The sequence below is a fragment of the Macrobrachium nipponense genome, chromosome 24 (genome assembly GCF_015104395.2).
Source record: "Macrobrachium nipponense isolate FS-2020 chromosome 24, ASM1510439v2, whole genome shotgun sequence".
Taxonomy (NCBI): Eukaryota; Metazoa; Arthropoda; class Malacostraca; order Decapoda; family Palaemonidae; genus Macrobrachium; species Macrobrachium nipponense.
This window is the reverse complement of record NC_061091.1, coordinates 19,292,401-19,313,831: the sequence shown is the minus strand read 5'-3', so window position 1 is coordinate 19,313,831 and position 21,431 is coordinate 19,292,401. Positions and strand designations below refer to the sequence as shown.

General features: G+C 38.3%; 1 protein-coding gene across 2 annotated transcripts in view; it reads right to left on the bottom strand.

The window, feature by feature from the left end:
- LOC135205502 (WD repeat domain phosphoinositide-interacting protein 3-like) overlaps window positions 1–20,771 on the bottom strand; it is a 50,660-nt gene extending 29,889 nt beyond the window's left edge. Inside the window, exons 1-3 of one of the 2 annotated variants that reach the window (XM_064236228.1) lie at window positions 20,640–20,771; window positions 6,868–7,044; window positions 5,654–5,836 (exon numbers count right to left, since the gene is read on the bottom strand). In XM_064236228.1, the coding sequence (XP_064092298.1) occupies window positions 5,654–5,836; window positions 6,868–7,027 (343 nt within the window). In that variant the 5' untranslated portion in view covers window positions 7,028–7,044; window positions 20,640–20,771. The remainder of the gene's footprint in view (window positions 1–5,653; window positions 5,837–6,867; window positions 7,045–20,639) is intronic. The other variant, XM_064236227.1, reaches the window with a different exon arrangement.
- Between the last annotated feature and the right edge of the window lie 660 nt (window positions 20,772–21,431).

The window sequence follows — 21,431 nt, the reverse complement described above, 5'->3', positions numbered from 1 at the left end:
ATGGCTCAGGAATGATTTACAGTTTTTAACCAACCACCAACCAAATTGAGAATATTATGATATATGTAATCTCGTTCTACTTGATATGCTTTTGAAACCAAAAATATACAGCCATGTTTACTAAATTATGATCAATCCATCGAGTACAAAATTCGAAGAATCTAGAATTGATTGCGATGTTATATAAATTATAAGTTAAGTTTAAGATAATATGTTCTCTTAGCTAGGCCAGGGGGTCCACATAAAACCACCCCAGCTGAGGATGATGCCATTATCAGGGCGGCTTGAGAGCAACTCTTAACCAACGCCGAGGCCATTCATGAAGACCTTGGATTAGAAGTGTCATCGATGACAGTACGACGCAGACTCCACACTGCTGGGATTCATCATAGAAGTCCAGCGACGAAGGAGCTCTTGACGGAGTGACATAAGGCGGGAAGGCTTGAATTTGCCCAACGTCATGCTGATAAGGGTTTGGACTTTTGGGGCAGGGTCATCTTTACTAACGAGAAGTGCTTCTCGTCCACATCGCATGGGAAGGTGCATTGTTGGCGAACAAATAGAACTCGGTATGATAAGGAAAATCATTACTTGCATCAATTATCAATTGCATTCTTCTTTATATTAATAACTAATCTTCAGATTTTGTTCCACGGAAGTGGACTGTCAAAATATGCAAAGGGAGTTAACATAAATAAGAGTGCTATTTCTGAGATAAATATTAGGTAAGGGACAGTGGCATCATTTGCTCTTTTTCCTCAAATATAATAAATTAAATAAATAATTACACAATAGAATTCTTTCAGTGTTGTTCATCACTGAGAATTTAAATTCTCCAAAGGTATATATATACACTGCGCGTCAAAATAATTGTCGCGTTTCAAAACGCGACAGTTTTTTTGCCGCGAATAAGGCGACCCCCATATCTATGGGGAAAAAATCGGCTGGGAGAAACTGACTAATTGGCAACACAACTGAGTCATTTGTCTCACTCACAGCGTGGGAAAAAGTAACCAAAAGTTATCGGTCAGTGTTCTTAAGTGATTTATGAACAGTAGACATCGATCGTGACCTGCCTGATTTTTTGGATCACGCTTCCAGAATTTTCTTGTGAAAGTGTGTGTGTACGCTAGTGTACTATGTCTACAGGGTATACCTCATTTGAAAATCGTGTACGAGTTGTGCAGTTACACAGTGAAGGTTATAAAACTGGCGAAATTAGTAAGAAAATTGGTGTAAACCAGCGAACTGTGCAGCGCATTTTGAAAAAATACCACGACAATGGAGACCAGGAAGTACCTCGTGCTTCTACAAGTTCTGGGAGGCCACGTATCATTAGTAACAGGGGTTTAAGAGTGCTGGGCAGGGATATTGAAGTCAATCCGACCCTTACTGCCAGAGAACTTAAGGTTGCAAATCCAGATATAGTGGCAGGAGCTTCTGTTAGGACCATACAGCGGCGCTTGAGCAAGGACTTTGAAATATTCAAAAGTGAAGGCGCGTAAGAAGCCGCTGATAACCACTAACAAAAGAAGACTCGACTAAATTTTGCACGTTCTACAAAGACTGGGCTCTGGCAAAATGGCGTCAAGTGCTATGGAGTGACGAAGCAAGTTTTTTTGTTTCGGACAATAAGGGAAAGTGTGTGTGGCGAAAGTCGACATCAGCGACCCGCTGGACCCCAAGTACCTTGCCACGTGTGTGAAATTCCCTTCTTATGTAATGGTATGGGGTTGTTTTGGTTATGGTGGTAAAGGTAATTTAGTAATATTACCTCGTAACAATACTGTTAATAAGGAACTCGTATTACACACTGTTGAACGAGAATTTGGAGGAATCTTTTGAGCTCAGTAAAACAAGTATTTTTCAGCAGGACGGAGCGCCTTCGCATACTGCGAAACAAAATATTAATTGGTTCAAGGACTGTGGAATTGATTTTATACAAGACTGGCCAGGTAATTCCCCAGATATTTCGCCTATTGAAAATCTTTGGGCGATTATGAAAAGAAAATTACAGGACGTTGACACGACAACAACTGAAAAGTTAGAGACAGAGTTGAAACGTATCTGGGACAACCTTGACGAGAAGCTCCTGCAAAAACTTGCAGATTCCGTCCCCAATAGGCTTAAAGAAGTTCGGAAACGTCGGGGAATGCCTATTAAATATTAGGCTAGGAGTTGGTGAGTGTTAATCTATTTTTTTTATTTTTTTATTACTAACCATTGATTTTTAATTAATATTTTCTTTTCCGCAACATGTTTTTTTCTTACGAAATCGCTACCACGACAGTTTTTTTGACGGGTACTGTACATGATTTATATTATACAACCCCATTTTTTTCTCTCATTCAGATATGAACCCCATAACATCGTTGAGGTGGTTCGATCCGGCCATGTCACCTGCAAGTATGGGGCTGGGTGTGTGTGTGCATGGTATGGGTGATGTGTTCCGTAACGAGGGATGATTTACAGCAGCTAAGTATGTTGAGCTGCTGCAAACCTCCTTCTTGCCTTCGTTACGAGAAAGGAATTTTCCCTTCCACCAGGGCCCAACCTGTTCACACTGCTCACGTTGTTCAAGAGTGGTTTGCCAGACAGGATAACCTGCTTCTTCTTGAATGGCCGGACAAAGGAGCAGATATGAATGTGATTGAACACGTGTGGGCCCAGATGGTGAACACATGGAAAATGGAACATGAGAGAACAACACAGCAACTCATGGCTCACATCAACTCTCAGTGGAAAATTTGTAGGCGGAGACCACAGCAAATTTTCAACCTTGTTCATTCGATGCCCGGCAGATTGAGGGAAGTGACTGAGAGAGAGGGTGGATGGTCAAGGTATTAGATTGTATGATATAAATGTTATATTTTTTTGTGATAGGACATAAAATGTTCTCATTTTGTTCTCGCTAGTTATTTGATTATTTGTTTTAATAAACATGATTAACAACCAGTGTTATTATAACCATGATATTCTTGATATAATATTCGAAGTATCTGAAAAAAAAAAAATAAAAAAAAAAAAAAAAAAAAATGGCATAATGCCTCCATACAATATTGAGAGTATTGCAGTAAACTTTCCTACTTACTCAGGCCCCACATGTTTTTGATGTCTTCCTAATCACCGTTTCTTGTTAACAGCATTGAATAACTCGCTTAGCACTGTTTTCATACAGTGAGGTCGGTAAAAGTATTGGCAAATTGCCTTACCTGTATACTTTGTTCTCTGTGGTGTGGCTGATACAGATATGATACTTCGCCACTTATTTTCGCTTATTAGCTTCTTGGAGTCTATTAAAATAGTTTCCATTGTTTGAAATGTAATGCTTTATATCCTACTGATATTTTCAATGTATCTTTGGTAAAACCTAAGTGATATGAACAAGAGTAAAATGTGGCATATTTTTGCCGTCGTTGTCGTTTCTGAGTATAGGGGTCATATGCTCTGTGGGACATTTTAAAAGGTAACTGTCAAATCAGTAGATGATACTCTCTTTATGTCAGCCACTATAAGTAAAGCCCAAATGACTTCACCTATCACCTGAGGTCAACGAAATATATAGTCTATAATATATCAGTGCATACATAATTCTAGAAAAAACAACAGTTACCCCTTAAAAGGTCAATCACGTCATATGACCTGTTGCAGAAGTCGTCCCACACATGTTGTTTACGTCATGTGACGTTCTAAAGTTTTTAATTTTGTGCGCCTTCTTAGCTTATGGTATCGATATTGGTTCTGTACTACTTAGTGCCTTATTAGAGGTCTTGCTGGCCGTTTGCACTGCTCGTCTTCCATTTGTATGAACTGCGCGGTGGAGGGGAGGTAAGGGTGGCCTAGGAGCTTGTCAGAAACGTCAAACCAGCTAATCCTGTGTGGCAAAGGATTGGTGGCGATAATGTTTTGCCGCACACCTTCGATTTTGATGATAGTATATCAGGAATAAAGTTTTTTTATTCTATTTTTAATGATTCTATAATGGAATTGACTGTAGAGAGATCCAATCGTTAATTTCAAGTTATGAAATGGGGTAATATATCAAGCGAACACTCAAGGGAACAAGAGTTTATGACATTACAGTATCAGAGATGAGAAATTTCTTTGCATTGGTTATACTTATGGGTATTGTCAGGAAGGGCAATCTTCGATATTATTGGGTCACTGATCCTCTCCTGAATACACTAATGACATATCAGAACTGCATACTGAGCGCAGGGGTTTTTCTTATCACTAAGTTAGTTAGTATAGCTGAGAGAGAGATATATATAAGTTAGCTAGTATAAGAGAAAGAGAGAGAGAGAGAGAGAGAGAGAGAGAGAGAGAGAGAGAGAGAGAGAGAGAGAGAGAGAGAGAGAGAGAGAGAGAGAGAGGAAACGCACTGCAACCCATGCTGTAAACTTGGCTTACGTGATAAGGTTAAAATATCCTGTTATGATGTTCGTGATTTTCGGCAATACCAATATAACTTTAAAACGTTGATCAGTTTTAAGTATTGTGTAATGAATATGACCGATATATAATAATAGACACGGTTGTAAGATAACGTCCTGGCCGAAAGTTAAATGGAACCTTAGTAAACAAACTTATATTACAAGTGAGACAACAATCTTCATTACAACGATATAAACTGCTCAGATTTTTTTCTTTACTCTGTGTGTGTGTGTGTCTTTCTCCAACCATTCCTAATAACTCCGCCCACCAAACGAACTCCAGAACTTATTGGTGGAACTCTTGTTAGCAGAGAAGGGGTTCTCCCCCCCCCCCATCTCCCTCAGTAAACACTGTTACCATGTAATTTTTCGAAGTCTCGTAAGACGGTGTACCAGGGAAACCTGTGTCCAACTGTACATGCATGTTTTGTACAACTCAAGGTTATTCATACACAATGCACATCAAATCTACTCTATCAACAACTAAGGCCTCTATTTGGTGTGTTTAATGTTTAAATTCTCACAATTCTAAGCTCTGAGAGCCAAAGACAAAGTTGAAATTCACAAAAAACCTTAAACAAGAAATCCACAACGAACTTTAAGTCACTTCAAATAAACAAATGAAGCTATAGCAATAATTATAAGGAACTGTATCATAGAAATATAAAAGATAACCAGCTTGAAAAGAAAGTCAAACTAAAGGTCTGAATGAAAAACATAATTATTAATAGAAATAAAAACTCATAGAAAACAAAAAGTGAAGGAAAAGATACTAAACTCACAGTAACTCTTACAAGGAAAGTGACAACAGCTGGTTCTTATCAATAAACTGTTAAAAACCCACAACTATGAATAAACACAAAATCATAACACATAAAATTATTCACCTATGAAATGAATGAAAATAATTAATTTACAATAATGGAAATATAGTGATGACAGCACAAGAGAAAATGCCCCTGGGAATTCAAGGTTAGAACGACAATGTCTGCATCTGCCCTCTCAGTAAGAGCCAGTCAGTCTTGAGTGGGATAAATTAGTGTGACTGGGTATTTCTTGACCTAAGAAAATAAGACAAGACAACACATGATTAATGGAGGTCCTGACGAAACAAATCAAAACTGTGCTTGGAATTAAGACTGCTACCTTTATGAAATCTACTGACCACATTAGACAAAGTTAAGCTTCCATAATGTAAAGCCCAATTACATCAAACTCACCTTTGGGGTTATTTGCTGTATCAAAAACATGAAGCTGCTGTGGATTTGACGTAAATGTGTACACCTTTATCATCGTATCAAGGATAACAACGATACGGTCCCTTCGTAACCTCACTCCACGCACATCTGACGCAAACTCTAATTCAATCACATGCTTCTTTTTAAGGTCATCCCACACCATAACTGTAAAAGTCATTATCAAAACAAAAATTTTAACTAACATGAAAATGCATATTACCTGAAAGGTTAAAATATATCAAAGTAATAACATTAAAATTTTCATAAGTTTGCATATACTATTTGCCTATCGCTTGCTTTGGATGATTTTCCTAAGCAAGGAATACAGCTATTATTTACAGCCAAAAAAAACCTGGGATACTTGAATGAAAATACAAGGTAGAGTAATATTAGTGTAGGGTATATAAAGAGAGAGAGAGAGAGAGAGAGAGAGAGAGAGAGAGAGAGAACGTGTTTATCAGGCTGGCGACAATTAAAAAAATGCATTTACCTGCTTTACAATAAAGCTCTTGATTTAACCATTGACCTGTTAGCGGAAGCCAGACACTTCCGGCAACAACAACAGCCCAACCAAGAGAAGTGTTTGTTGTGCTAGTGGCAATTAAAATAATGCATTTAGCTGCTCTGCGATAAAGCTCCGCAAATATGTTGTATTGTGAAAGACAACCTGATTGTCTGTGGCTATCAAGCACTTAGCATAAAGAAAAATTTCCTACAAACAAAGAAGTAAAAATTTCCTTGTGGACTCAAACAAATCCAAAAAATATAAACATTATGCACAAATCTAAAACATTACAATCATCTGACCACAGTATGAGTTTGGTTTAATCTCTAATTAACCAATACGTTAAATGTAATGTCGCATGAACAATTATTGCAAAACCCCAGCAACAGTTTTGCGTTCACTACCTTTGTTTCAAAAGAGAGAGAGAGACTAAAAAGAAAACCTACCTAACGTACGCCTTTAATTATATTTTTAATATAAATAAAAACTCATTCTTCTTTAGCTAACCTCTCCAAATAAATCAATATATCTGAGACTACTTTTAAGTGTATGAATTTATGGACTACGTAACACTAGGGATACAAAACAGAGCGAACTAAATAGTATAGCTACTGCTGTATCCCAATTGCGACCCAATACAGTAGGTACACTTAGATCAGGAATAAAGGTTATCAATTTATGAAACACTTACCTTTGTTGGTGGGATACTTTGGATGCGTGCCTCCACCTACAAGAGCTAGGTAATTGCATCGGAAGAGCATTTCAACATAACCAATTCCTCCATCTGAGAAATCTTGTCTTTCTTTTTCTTTCAGTGGATCACAGTTATACACTCTGAAACCAGTGTCCATTCCACAGGCAAAACACCCTGTAATAAGACTTTCATGAAAATTTTGTAGGTACACTTCACATAGATACAGTGGCTAGGTTAATGCCATAAGATCATTTCCCAACAACTTGTTTTATTTGCACTAGAGATTTTTGGAATGCAAACAAAAGTTTGAAATATTTCGTAGTTTTCTTTTATATAAACAAATAATATTCTCATAATAAAATTAAGTTTCATACATATATCCTTACCAAGCAATTACACAGCTAACGATTAAAAATCTTGCAGTAAACGATTCTACTGTTTTGTGTAGGTGACAAGCCACCAACCATCTAGGAACACTAGAAACCAACCTGGCCAATAAGTTCACTTTATTTGTGCCCTTATGTTCCATATGAGGTTAGGGGAGGATGGCGGGCTCAAATTCTGTTCGTAATTACTTGGTAAGTATATATGAAACAATCTTATAATGAAAAATGACAATTTTTATAATAAAATATTTTCATTTATGTATAGTACTATAGTCAGATATGGTGCATACATAAATGCACATACACATAATACATAAATTAAATGTTATATATATGTGTACATGTATACAGTGGCCCCCAGTTTTACGCATTTCATATTTCTGCAGTCCACATTGATGCAGATTTTTTGGAGACACATTATTCAATTTTCCACGGGGAACTTTCGCTAATTTTACGGATTTCTCTTTGGGCAGTACATATCTCTAAAATTATCACTAATTCGCTTTTTTTGTTTTCCTAGAGTAACACTGTATTCAATAATTACTGCATTTTTCCATTAAAATATGAAACAAAGAGAGAGAAAAATTATATTTTAATGATAAAACTGTTTTATTCATACTTATCAAGCAATTATTCAGCTGTAGGATTCCTACACTCAGCAGACTAACTTTCAAATTTCCCGGTGGCGCCGCTATCTTTAGTGCAGGTAACTATACTCTGTTTTTTCCATCTGTCCATCCACCTGTGGTGGTCGCGCATGGTAACACTGCGTCCCGGGCTTTAAATAGTTACGCTATGTGTAAGTTTTAGGTAAATAAAAGGATATCTGGGTGTACATTTGCAACTGAAAAGTGTTTTAATAATTTACTGTATGCGAATTACACCGTTAACATTCAAAATAGGATATTATCTAAAGCCCGGGACGCAGTGTTACCATGCGCAAACACCACAGGCGGATGGACAGATGGAAAAAAAACAGTGTATAGTTACCCCCCACCTTTGGTAAACAGGTATGACATCAACGCACCTCTTCAAAGGGATTTTGGCCGCCAGCTCCACCTGTGGGGAGGAGGGAGGGCTTGAATCAAATAATTGCTTGGTAAGTACGAATAAAACATAATTCTATCATTATAATATCATTTTTATTCAGTCTTACTAAGCAATTATTCAGTTGATTCCAAATTGAAAGGTGGAGGGTAGTGGAGATAACACATTCTGAGAAACTGATTCATCAGGAGGTTTACATAATAAGCATAGAACTTTTATGCCTGTCATACCATACCTAGTAAGCGAGCTGCTGCAGGAGAGTACTGCCTCTGGTTGGCGCTCTGCTTACTTGGTAGAGAGAGGGGTAGCTGGACCATGCGTTTCCAACAAATGGGAAGTTCCTTGCAGTTGTGGGCTAACCGCTGACTGAACAAGGAATGAACAAAATACAAAATGCCCTTGCCCTGGGCAAGAACCAGATAAATAAACAACACATATAAAGTTACCTACACCAACAAATGTAAAAAACATCAATAATACCTTTAGTGTCCGTACGAATGGAAGGAACTCTAGGTACTACGTACCTCCAGACTTCCTGAAACTCAACAACCTTGATAGTAGGACTCCTCTACAAGTAGGAAGTTCCTTGCAGTCATGGGTTAACCGCTGACCAAACAAGGAACAAATAAAATACAAAATGCCCTTGTCCTGGGCGAGAACCACATAAATAAACAAATATAAAGTTACCTACACCAACAACTATAAAAAAACATCAACAATACCTTCAGTTGTCCGTTACGACTGCAATGGTACTCCAGGTACTAGTACCTCCAGACTTCCCAAAACTCAACAACCTTTATACTAGGCAAAAATTAGAGGGAACCAGCTCCCTCTATCTTGCATCCCCCAACACATGCCAGCAACAGATAAAGGACCCAGAGCACTGCAGTTTTCGAACACCGTCTTCAACTCTTCTAAGTAATGCGTCGCAAAAACTGACTTAGATCTCCAAAAAGTAGATTGCAGAATTGCCGACAAAGATAGGTTACTGCGGAACCCAAGGGAGGTAGCGACCGCTCTAACTTCATGACCTTTAACCTTCATCAGGGCGAGTGACTCCTCGTCTACCACGGAGTGAGCCTCGGTGATTAAGGATCTGAGAAAGAAGGACATGGCATTCTTAGACATTGGATGTGAGGGGTTCCTCACCAAGAGCCACCATAAATGCTTGTGACGGGCCCCTCAAACTTCTTTCAGGTCCTTTTCAGATAGCAGCTTAATGCCCTCACTGAGCACAGAAGTCTCTCCTGTTCCTCCGGTCCGATAATATCCAAAATATTCTTAACGACAAACGAGCTAGCGGGGCCAGGGACCCGATGGACGTTCGTTTTTAGCCAAAAAATTCAGGGCCCAGGAACAAACTGCATTCCCTTGTGTGAAACCTTCTCTCTTGTCTAAGTCATGCATCTCGCTAATGCGTTTCGCTGAAGCCAGAGCGAAAAGGAAGAGAGTCTTCTTCGTCAAGTTCTTTAGGGAAGACGAGCGAATAGGTTCAAATGGAGGTCTGGAAAGGAATTTCTGGACTACATCTGGGTTCCAAGACACCGTGTTCCCGGAATCTTTGATGTCTCAAAAGACCTAATAAGGTCTGTCAGATCAGTGTTCGTCAAAAGCTCCAGTCCTCTATGTTTGAACATCGAACTGAGCATTGCCCTATATACTCTAATCATGGAAAGGGATAACTTATTTGTCGACCTCAGGAAGAGAAGGAAGTCTTCAATCTGGCTTACAGTGGTCTTAGAAGAAGAGACTTAGCTTGTTTGCACCATCTTCTGAAGACGCTCCATTTAGATTGGTAAGGTTGTTAGAAGAAGCGCGTCTGCTTCTTGCAATCGCTTCTGCCACTCTCCTTGAAAAGCCTTTCGCTCTGACGAGACTCCTGACACTCTGCAGCGCGGACAACCCTTGATGAAATCTGTAGAAATGCGGTTGTCTGAGCAGCGACTTCTTTTGAGGAAGTAGCCTTGGATAATCCACCAACAAGTCCAGAAGATACGACCAAAACGGGGCTATCAACGTTAAGCGAACATCCAGATGGTGGTTCGCCTTGTTTATGACCTCCTGATCATCCTGAAGGGGGGAAATGCATAAGCGTCTAGGCCCGACCAATCTAGCAACATCGCGTCTACTGTCCATGCTGGAGGATCTGGAACGGGGGAGTAGAACAGTTGCAAATGGTTGGTCTTGGACATTGGAAACAAGTCGATGGCCGGTCGTCTCCAAACTTTCCAAAGATTCCGGCAAACTTCCATGTCCAAAGTCCATTCCGATCAAAGAACTTGCCTCCTTCTGCTGAGCTCCTCCCCTAGAACATTCATTTATCCCTGAACAAAACGAGGAACGAGCTGAATGTTATGTTCTTCTGCCCAAAGTAGAAGTTCTCAGGCCTTTGAGAACAGAGTGAAAGAGCAAGTTCCCCCTGTTTTCGAATATAAGACAGAGCTGTGGAGTTGTCCGCATGAATGGCTACTACTCGACCTTCTACTAGATGTACGAACTTCTGAAGGCCCAGGAAGACAGCTAGGAGTTCCTTGACGTTGATGTGAAGGGCTTCCTGGGACTCTGACCAAACCCCCGACACCTTGCGATCCCTGAGAATAGCGCCCAACCGTGTCCGACGCGTCTGAAAAAACTGTAGGCTGGGGTTCAATGGGAGGAGAGACACGCCCTCCTGAAGTCTTTCTCTTGAGTCCCACCAAGCTAGATCGCTCTTGATTTCCTCCGTAATGGGGAAAACCGTGGAATCTGGTTGCGACTTTCTGCACCAGTTTGCTTCTAGGTAGAGTTCTCAAGTGTAACCTCCCCAGCTTGATGAATTTCTCTACCGAGGGCAACGTCCCCAGTAGGCTCATCCACTGCACACGAAGGGGAGATCCTTCCTAGAGTCCCAATGGATTGGGACTGGAAGTAGGGGTCCTGCATGTCGAGGGATACCATCCAATCCCCCTGACTGAGAGCCGCCAGCACCGAACTCTGGGTCTCCATCTTGAACTTGGTTTTTAGCACAAACCGGTTCAAGGCACTCTGTCCAACACAAGTCTCCAGCCCCTGATGCTTTGGGAACCACAAACAGCCTGTTGTAAAAGCCCTTTGACGAGTCTTGGACTTCCTCGATGACTTCCTTGCAAGCCAAGATTACTTCTTGCTCAAGAGCCAAGAACTTCTCCGAGCCTTCGGAGTAAGCTGTCAATCTGATGGGAACCTTGGCTAAGGGAGGTCTTTCCACGAAAGGGATGGCGTAGCCTAGGCGTAATACTTCTATCACCCAGGCTTCTGCACCTTTGCTCTTCCATTCCTCCCAAAACAAGTGCAGTCTGGCGCCTATAGGTGTGCAAAAGGAAGGAACATCATTTCCTCGTGGTCTTGACTGCTGATCTAGAAGAAAATTTGGTGGAAGGTCGAAGGTTTGAACATGGCCTCGTAAAAGGGCGCGACTTTCCCCCTTGAAAAGGCTGCTTCTGTAACGGAAACTTGGAAGGAGGAGCTGTAAACGCAAAGGGGTTTAGGCCGTTTCGTGGACTGAGCCAGTAAATCTGTCGACGACTTCTTCTCTACATCCAACAGAATATTCTGAACTGTCTCTTGAGGAAACAAATGAGACTTGTCAAGCGAAGCAAAAAGAAGGGCTGACTTCTGCACAGTGGTGACTCCTTTGGTGGTAGAGGAGCACCACAGCTCACGTTTCTTCAGCATGCCCATAGTGAACAATAAAGCTACTTCATCCGCTCCATCTCTGATGGCCTTGTCAGAGTAAGAGAGTACTCCCAACCTGTCCTCTCGCAGATCCTCGGAAAGAGAGGGGCAGTCTTGAAGCTTCCTTGCTACAGCTCCAATCGACCAGTCCAAGAGACTGAAGATCTTGATGACCTTAAAAAGATTACGAACCATGTGGTCTATCTTGGACGAAGCAAAGAATGTCTTCGCCGCCGAAAAGACCACTCTCCTATTGGCATCCACTAAGGCAGAAAAGTCTCCCTAGGAGGAGGCAGAAACTCCCAGAGAAGGCGCTTCACCCGTAATGTAGAAGTGATACCTCTTGTTGATCAGCAAGGAAAGGGGGAAGGCAACAGACGCCTTACCATGGTCTCTCTTGGTCGCTAACCATCTATCCACTGACCGTAATGCTTTCCTAGCCGCAGAGGAAAGGACTAGTTTGGGCAGCAGTTCTTCTGGTTTCTGCTTCTTTTTTATCATAGAGATCGACGGAGGAGACGAAGGAGTGGCAGGAGAAAACCTCTCTGGAAAATAGTTCAAGAGGAACTTCATTTAAAGATGCATACGCTGCATCGAAACTTGACTTGAATCCTTCTCTGTTACTACAAATTGCTTGTCTCCTTGCTCGAGCTCTTCATTCTGCTCGAGCTCTCCTGTATCCTGCTCAAGAGCCTCTGACGGAGCAGGTGACATGGTCGCTTCCTCTTCTCTCACAGGAGGTTTCTTCCATTTCAAAAAGGACAGCAACTCCTCAAAATGTTGTCGGAAAGAAGCCAACACTTGGTCTTCTTGGGAAGTCAATTCGCTTGGCAGGGGTCGAACTAATGAAGCAGTCTCTCATCTCGCTTCAGGCGAAGAGCCACGAACAGAAGTCGAAGAATCTCGCTTCGACTTATGAGCCGGTGTATGACGGACAGGTATCCACACCTGTTGAGTTCGCCGAGTCGCAAGTCAAATCTTGTCCCTCGTACGCCTGATCTGCGTGACTGCAAGATGGGTGCTGACTGGAAGGTGTATCCTCCGACCTCTTGACAGGGAGAGTGGAGACGTCAGCAGTCGAAGGTCTCTGAGGGGGCGAGAAGCCCAAGAACTATGCCAGTGTCTCACACAAGGAGACGGCGACTCACTCAAGTCTGACAACTCCACACCAAACAAGACACCTTTCCAACGGTACTCAGTCGGAACCCGACTTGACACTTCAGGTTCGACAGAGGGAGCGACTGCCCATGGGCAAACCCCTCCAGTCTCCCTTGGACCTCCAGTATGTCTTCTCCTCGAGGCGGGGGAGCGAGACAGTGACCTTTGTCTAGGAGAACTGGAGGGACGGACAGCCACCCCCTCAGGAAACACTTCACTTGTACTTGCACTTTGCACTACCTCCCTTTTCTCCCTGAATGACTTCATGGAGGTACCTATCTCCATAACAGTATTAGCTAAAATCTCAAATCTCCTCTCGAACCTTGATTCGAGGAATGGTGTCGGAAACTGCAACATGGGAAGCTGGTACAGAAGTTGGAAGAGAGGGGGTCGGAGGACTGAGGATAGAGGAAAGATGACCTCTTAAGGGAGAAGAAGCGGGAGTAGCGATCTCCGCTGACACGGGTAGAAGGCAAAGTTACAGAAACCTTACTATCTGCCCTTATTGCTGCTTTTCTCTTCCTATCTTGTATAACTTTCTTATTATGAGAAATAAAAAGTTTCCACTGCTCATCGTCCCACTCCTGACAAACAGAACACCTCAGTTCTTTAGAACACTCTTGCCCACTACAATTAGTACACTTGGAGTGAGGGTCATAAACCTCCTTAACTAACCTCATTTTGCAGCCCTCTGCGCTAAACCTCACCCCCCGATGAACTAGAATCTGACATGATCAGGAAAATAGGCAGCAACTATTCTCAAAAGAGTAACTAACTAAGCTGGCTCCATGAAAAAACCCCAAAAACTTCGTACGTCACCCATAATCCATGAATAGGCAAACAACCCTCCAAAGATGACGAAGAAAGCCTGCAGAGCTACTGATGTTTCTCGGGAGCCCGTAGAAAACCAACTGAAGAGGTGCGTTGACGTCATACCCGTTTACCAAAGGTGGGCGGTAACTAGTTACCTGCACTAAAGATGGTGGTACAACCGGGAAATTTGAAAGTTAGTCTGCCGAGCATAGGAATCCTACAGCTGAATAATTGCTTGGTAAGACTAAATAAAATGTGGTTTTTACATCCAAGTCTAAGCACACTATAAATGGATTCTGTAAGTGAAATGTTTCATTGATGTTTTGCTGTTGTTTTTTATTAAAGGATATGTATACTGTTTGAGAGAGAAACTGGTTTTTACATCAAGTCTAGGCACAGTATAAATAGATTCTGTACGTGAAATGATGTTTCATTAATACTTTGCTTTTTTTTCATTAAAGGATATATGTATATATGTATATATATGTGTAATACATATATATATATATAGTTTACGATCACTTCTATTATATAGTCTCGGCCAACCTGGTGGCAGCGGTGGAATGAATGCATCTTCTTCTGGATTCGATTTTGGCTTTAATTCGTCTTCTTTCTTCTATGTCTGACATACTGTCTTCTTCATGAAATCTACAATTGTGGGGGCTTCTAAATGACTAAAATATCTTTTGATTCTTATACTGTCTTTAACTTTGGAGGGGAGATTTGCATGTGGGGTAACTGAATTCTATCTAAGGTGGAACACTAAATTCGTTACACTGTGTAACTATCTTTATAGGGAAACACTCACTTAATTCTTGATATTGTCTTATCACAAACGTCACTGGACCAAGAATGTTATAATCCAACAGGGAATCTAACTGTAGACTTTAAGAAGGGACCGACTTATCGGTTGTGGAATTCAAAATCCCATTAGTTTTGCCACTAAAATTCTGTTGTGGGGAAAGGAGAACTCTTCTTAAAAGTTTCGTTGGACACTAGCGTTAGGTCTTCAATTCTCAGGAACAGTCGTGCTTGTCATCACTTATCGTGCTTGGATGTCAGCTATCTTAACACCTAAGTTAATTGTAGGTGATAAATGAAATATGTTTCCCTAAACATTGATTTATTCTACTCTTAAAATTCTTATAAAGTTCCACATTATTTCTGGGTAATTAAACCAAGTCTATCTTAAAAGGGCACTTGAGACTTATATGTTCCGGTGATTGAACCGAGTCTATGTTAACATTTGTAACTTTTATAAGTCGACCTTGGACTTAAATTCATTCTTAAATCACTGGACACTCGTGATGAAATTCTAGAAGTCCACAAATCACTATGAAGGTCCAAAGTCAATCACCACACTCTCGACACTCCCCCTTACTCTGCTGCCGTTCCTTCGTACGATCAGTATACTATATGGTCTTTTATTAGGTGCCTATTAACAATATAAGTTTCTCACTTTTTGTCTACAAAAGTTCACTTCCCATTACTGTTAACATTCTACTTTTCAATGTGTTTTGCTCAACAGCTGTTATGAATAATCATAATCTCTTTTCAAGAGGTCACTGTGTGCAGTCAAGGATTCTGCTGGCCATATCTTCCATTACCCTTCTGACCTAATTGATTAGTCCAACCCTACTTTTAACCTTTGCACTTTGGTCTTTGCTTAATGCGATACTGAATAACACCTTTAATGAATATTAGTATCTCTTGTTGTTCGCTATCATTTCTCGTGCCCTCCAATCGTTATCACTTATTTTTCTGTATGCCCTTATTTGTATCTTAAGATATTTAGTACAATTATCAATTATCATTACTATTATATATTATATATATATATATATATATATATATATATAGATATATATATATATAATATATATATATATATATATATATATATATATATATATATATATATATATATATATAATATATGTATATATATGTATATATATATATATATATATATATATATATATATATATAATATTAGTGTGTGTATATGTATATATATGTATATGTATATATATATATATATATATATATATATATATATATATATATATATATATATATATATATATATGTATAGTATGTATATATATATATATATATATATATATATATATATATATATATATATATATATATATTATATATATACTGTATATATGATAGATATTATATAAATATATATATATATATATAATATATATATGTCTAGATATGTATATAGTATATATATAATGATATAGAATAATATTATTATATATATATATATATATATTATATATATATATTCAATATATGTAGATTATATTATATATATATACGTTATATAATTATTAAAATTATATTATATATATATATATATTAATATATATATATTATAAATATATATTAATATATGTATATATATATCTATAATATTATAACGTATATATATAATAATTATAATATATATATAATATATATAAATTATATATATATATATAAATATTGTATATATATATATGTACATCTAATAAAAGGGCCCCCATAAAACACCAAAATATAGAGAAAAATACTATATTTCAGAGACTGCTGTCTCCCTCTTCAGGTAGTGAATGAGAAAAGTTACAGAAAAGGTGTATTTTATACCAAGAGGTCCATCCACAAACAAGCCATTTTAAGTCACCCCCGCTGATAATCTTCCTTTAATCTTCTTAAGGGTTGGTTGAATGAAGACGTTGTCGATCGTGTCCGAAATCCATGCTCCTTTTGAGATGTTCATTACCTGCCTCTCTTTTATTAAGGCCGATTCCATCATTTGACTCTGTTACGGCAGTTGCTGCTATAAATTACACGTGACAAATTCCAGTTTATTCTATGGTTATGTTCATTTATATGGTTGAAAATAGCCGAGTTCTGTTGTCCATACCTAACTGACCGTTTGTGTGTATTAATCTCTGGGGAAGGGATTTACCTGTAAATCCGATGTAAGATTGGTCACAGTCCTGGCATGGGATTTCGTATACCCCAGAGTCCTTTGGAGATGTCTTTTGTTGGACGTTAATCAGGGATTTGGCTAAGGTGTTTTGGGTAAGTATAAATACAAAAGGGTTCGATTTTCGAGGGGGTTGGTTATTCTCTTAATCGTGTCCAGGTGGGGAATTATTATTTTATTGTTGGGTGTATCTCTGGTCTTGTCTTTAGGGGGTCGGTAGAAAATTACGTTTGCTTTGTGAATTGCTTTCTCAATTATATGGTCAAGATATTTTAAAGACGAAAGTTGCTTGCGAATTAGTTCAAATTCTTTTTCCAGGAATTCTGGGGAACAAATTCGTAAGGCTCTTAAGAACAAGTTACTAGCTACACCTATCTTGATAGTAATATCATGATAGCTAAAGTAGTGAATGTATGAAAGTGAGAACGTTGGTTTTCTGTATATGGTAAATTTGTATTCTGTCGTATCTCTGATTATTAAAACATCAAGAAAAGGAATTTTGTTGTCTGTTTCCCATTCAACTTTAATTTGATGCTGGGCACTAATGTGTTTAATTTCGAGAGGAATTCATTAAAATTGCCCCACCTATTATCCCAAAATGTTAGGATATCATCCACGTATCTCATCCACAGCATGTTTTTGGGTTTTATTGCATTTATTACTGTAGTTTCAAAGTATTCCATGTACAGATTGGCTAGAACAGGACTTAAAGGCCTACCCATACTACACCCGAATTTTTGCTTGTACAATGATTCCCCATGCCAGGACTGTGACCAATCTTACATCGGATTTACAGGTAAATCCCTTCCCCAGAGATTAATACAACACAAACGGTCAGTTAGGTATGGACAACAGAACTCGGCTATTTTCAACCATATAAATGAACATAACCATAGAATAAACTGGAATTTGTCACGTGTAATTTATAGCAGCAACTGCCGGTACAAGAGTCAAATGATGGAATCAGCCTTAATAAAAGAGAGGCAGGTAATGAACATCTCAAAAGGAGCATGGATTTCGGACACGATCGACAACGTCTTCATTCAACCAACCCTTAAGAAGATTAAAGGAAGATTATCAGCGGGGGTGACTTAAAATGGCTTGTTTGTGGATGGACCTCTTGGTATAAATACCACCTTTTCTGTAAACTTTTCTCATTCATCTACCTGAAGAGGGAGACAGCAGTCTCTGAAATATAGTACTTTTTCTCTATATTTTTGGTGTTTTTATGGGCTCCTTTTATTATTATGGAATTCTGTTGTTACAGAACATTTTTACCAGTCATAATATGTATATATATATATATACGTATATATTATAAATATATATATATATGCAGTTATATAATATACATATATTTAACTTAAGTACAGGAGTATAAGATTCCCTGACTACTATGTTACAACCAGTTTTGGCAACATTAAGGGGACCGTCCGCTATGGCGGATGACATGTCAACTTGAAAAAATATAAAATCGAGTTATTATTTGTATCTATGCAGAAACATGCCGTGCATGCATTCCAGAAGTTTCAGCCAATTATTTTTACAAATAAAGAAGATATAGCGGTTTTTAAATGATGACGTCATCGTAACTGAGTCGTCTGTATGACTGAGTTTGACAGAATGGTTTGTGTGTGTTTATTTTTGCATGTATACAGCAATTTTTTCAGATTTTTTTCAAAATTCTCATACATCTGGTAACAATGAAAGGTAGTGTGACACTGCGAGAAGCGAGCTGCTCAGAGCGGTTATTTATAGGCGAGACTCAGTTAAGCTACAGACGTCAAAGGAGTTACATGCACTTAGGCACTTGCGTTTGGTTATTAGCTATTTACATTGTTTTTATAACTTCTTAGTGAACTTATAGCAATGCCGAAGTTACCTAAGATCAAGAATGCTACTCAGTAACTAAGGCTAGCAAAATTAGCGAAGGCCAGGAGTGTCCTAAAAGAAAAACGCAAAAATTCATTATCAGCTGCCCTCATTGTCTCATGTCTCGCCGTCAACATCATTGTCTGGTGTCACGCTGAGGGTATTAATACCACTTTTAGGGGTAGGACCAGGATCCCTGATGTAGAAATCAACAATAAAAGTACATATAAAGTAATTATAATACAGTGGTCCCCCCATATTCGCGGGGGATGCGTACCAGACCCCCCGTGAATAGTTAGAACCCGCGAATGTTTGGAACCCCTATAAATATGCTAAAAACAGCCTATTTTGTTAGTTAAAACTCAAGAAAAACCCACTAAAAATTTTCATACATGGTTTTTTTAATAGTTTTATCACAAAAAGTGCATTTTATAATGAAATTCATAAAAAAACCCCAGGAATTTGTGGATATTTACCATAGAAAAATACACGCGAATGCACGAATTTTCCGCGAATAATGCAGGGAAACATTCCCGAGAGAAATCCGCGAATGTGTGAGTCCGCGAATCTGGAGAACGCGAATACGGGGGGTCCACTGTAATGTTGTTTTGACTTTTATAAGAAAAAAGCGAAAATTTACATAGCAAATCTTTGGGAGCTCATAACTCAAAAACATACTTATGTGCATGTCGGTAGCCATTACTCGGTTATTTATTATCCAATTTCAGAGAGAAAGATATCATTGGAAAGAGGAATAAAAAACCCATAATTCTTTGTGAGCCATTTTTTTCTTTCTTTCATTCTTTATTTTTAGATTTTTTTGAGTGTCTAGACTAAAAAAAAAAAAAAAAAAAAAAATCAAAATTCTGTCACACAGAATTTTTCCGTATATAAAGTAGTTTTTATGGTATGATTTTCAATACAACTGATGTCATATTAGCGGAGAAATCGCTACCTATTTTTTTTTTAAATCATAATTTTTGCTAATAAAACTAAAAGTTTTTGTTCAAATGACTTGAAATTTTTATATGATGAAGGTATTATATATATCTAAAACATATATGAAAATTATGTATTTTGCGTAATAAATTTAAAAAATAGACAACATAGCGGACGGTCCCCTTAAGCTGCACAGTCTTAGGACAGTAAACCATTTGTTAAATATTTAAAACGTAATCACATTCAGTATAATGAATCTATTCCTTAAAAATATAAACTTGAGCAAAATACACAGATATAATTTCCTTAAAAATTCACCCCACAATATAGCATCAGTTGTGGCAAGTTATCGTTTAGATCCATATAATTTGATTAAGAAAAATAAGTACTATAATATATATACAGTAAGTATGCTGCTTAGTTGCCAATCTGCTTAACGGTCATTTAAGCTTTTTATAATCAACAAGTATTTTTTTTACATACTAGCTATTGTATAAATTCGTATTTTTCTCAATCAAAATAAAAGGGCCCCAATGCCAACTTTCCTCTTTTCACGATTTTCTGGCTATTGCAAATTCGGCCTCGTTAATTTCTTAGTGCGAAAACAGACAAATGGTCCATGGAGAGGAGGCAATTGCGTCACACTATGGCAGTAATTCAGCATTCAAATGCCTTCACATATCCAAAATGTAAATAATATGGATATTATATCAGCATTACGATTAACTTAATTATATGAATAACTGATAACAATCTGCATGAACAACTGGTAAACTTCTCTGATTTGTATCACTTTCTGCAAGAAATTTGAGTATCACAATTCATCTTGAATTGGTACGACAGTCAATATGTCATGACGTCATAATACATACCTTATTCTGGTGTTTAACTAATTATTTAATTTAATATCTAGCGCAATCTTCTTCCTCTTCTTCCCCAAAAATTTGCTCTTCCTTGGCCCAGTTTGAACAGCATCATCATTTACTTTTGTTGTAAAGACAGTGTACCAATGTCTATGGGTACAAATGTTTTGCAGATTTAGCACAGGAAATGGGAAGTTTGTTTACATAAGTGATTCAGCATACGTCAAGATGGCATCAATCTTCTACATGTAAGGGGTTTAGAGTAAAAATTTTGAAAGCATCATGAAGCTACGTTAGCACTGCGTATTGGCTAGACTTTCATTAACCTCTGTTCAATCAGAAATTATGGCATTAGCCTTTTTTGTGATCATTGATCCAATGAAAGACCACTTTTCACTCTATATATATTTAATTGGTGAAAAACAACAATACAATTGAATATGTAAGCATAACGTTCAAAAGATTGAAGTTTTTCAACAAAATGAGATATATGAAACTGCCATACGAAGTAAAAATGACAAATTTTCTAAGACAATTTGTATTTTTCATAGCTACAAACCTGAGGTCTTAACACTAGGATAATTTCTAGCGCCTAGCTGAATCCAGTTAAAAAACAGATGAAAGCAAGGAATCTTGTGCGATCTGGCAACGCATGCATATTGACGGGTGAAGAATGGTCAAGGACCATGCATCCACGCCACTGCATCAGTCTTTCCCAACTCAGGATGTCTTAGCAGACAGAGGGGTGGCTAGAGGTCAGTATAATTAAGACCTCAAGTTTTGTAGCTATGAAAAAATACA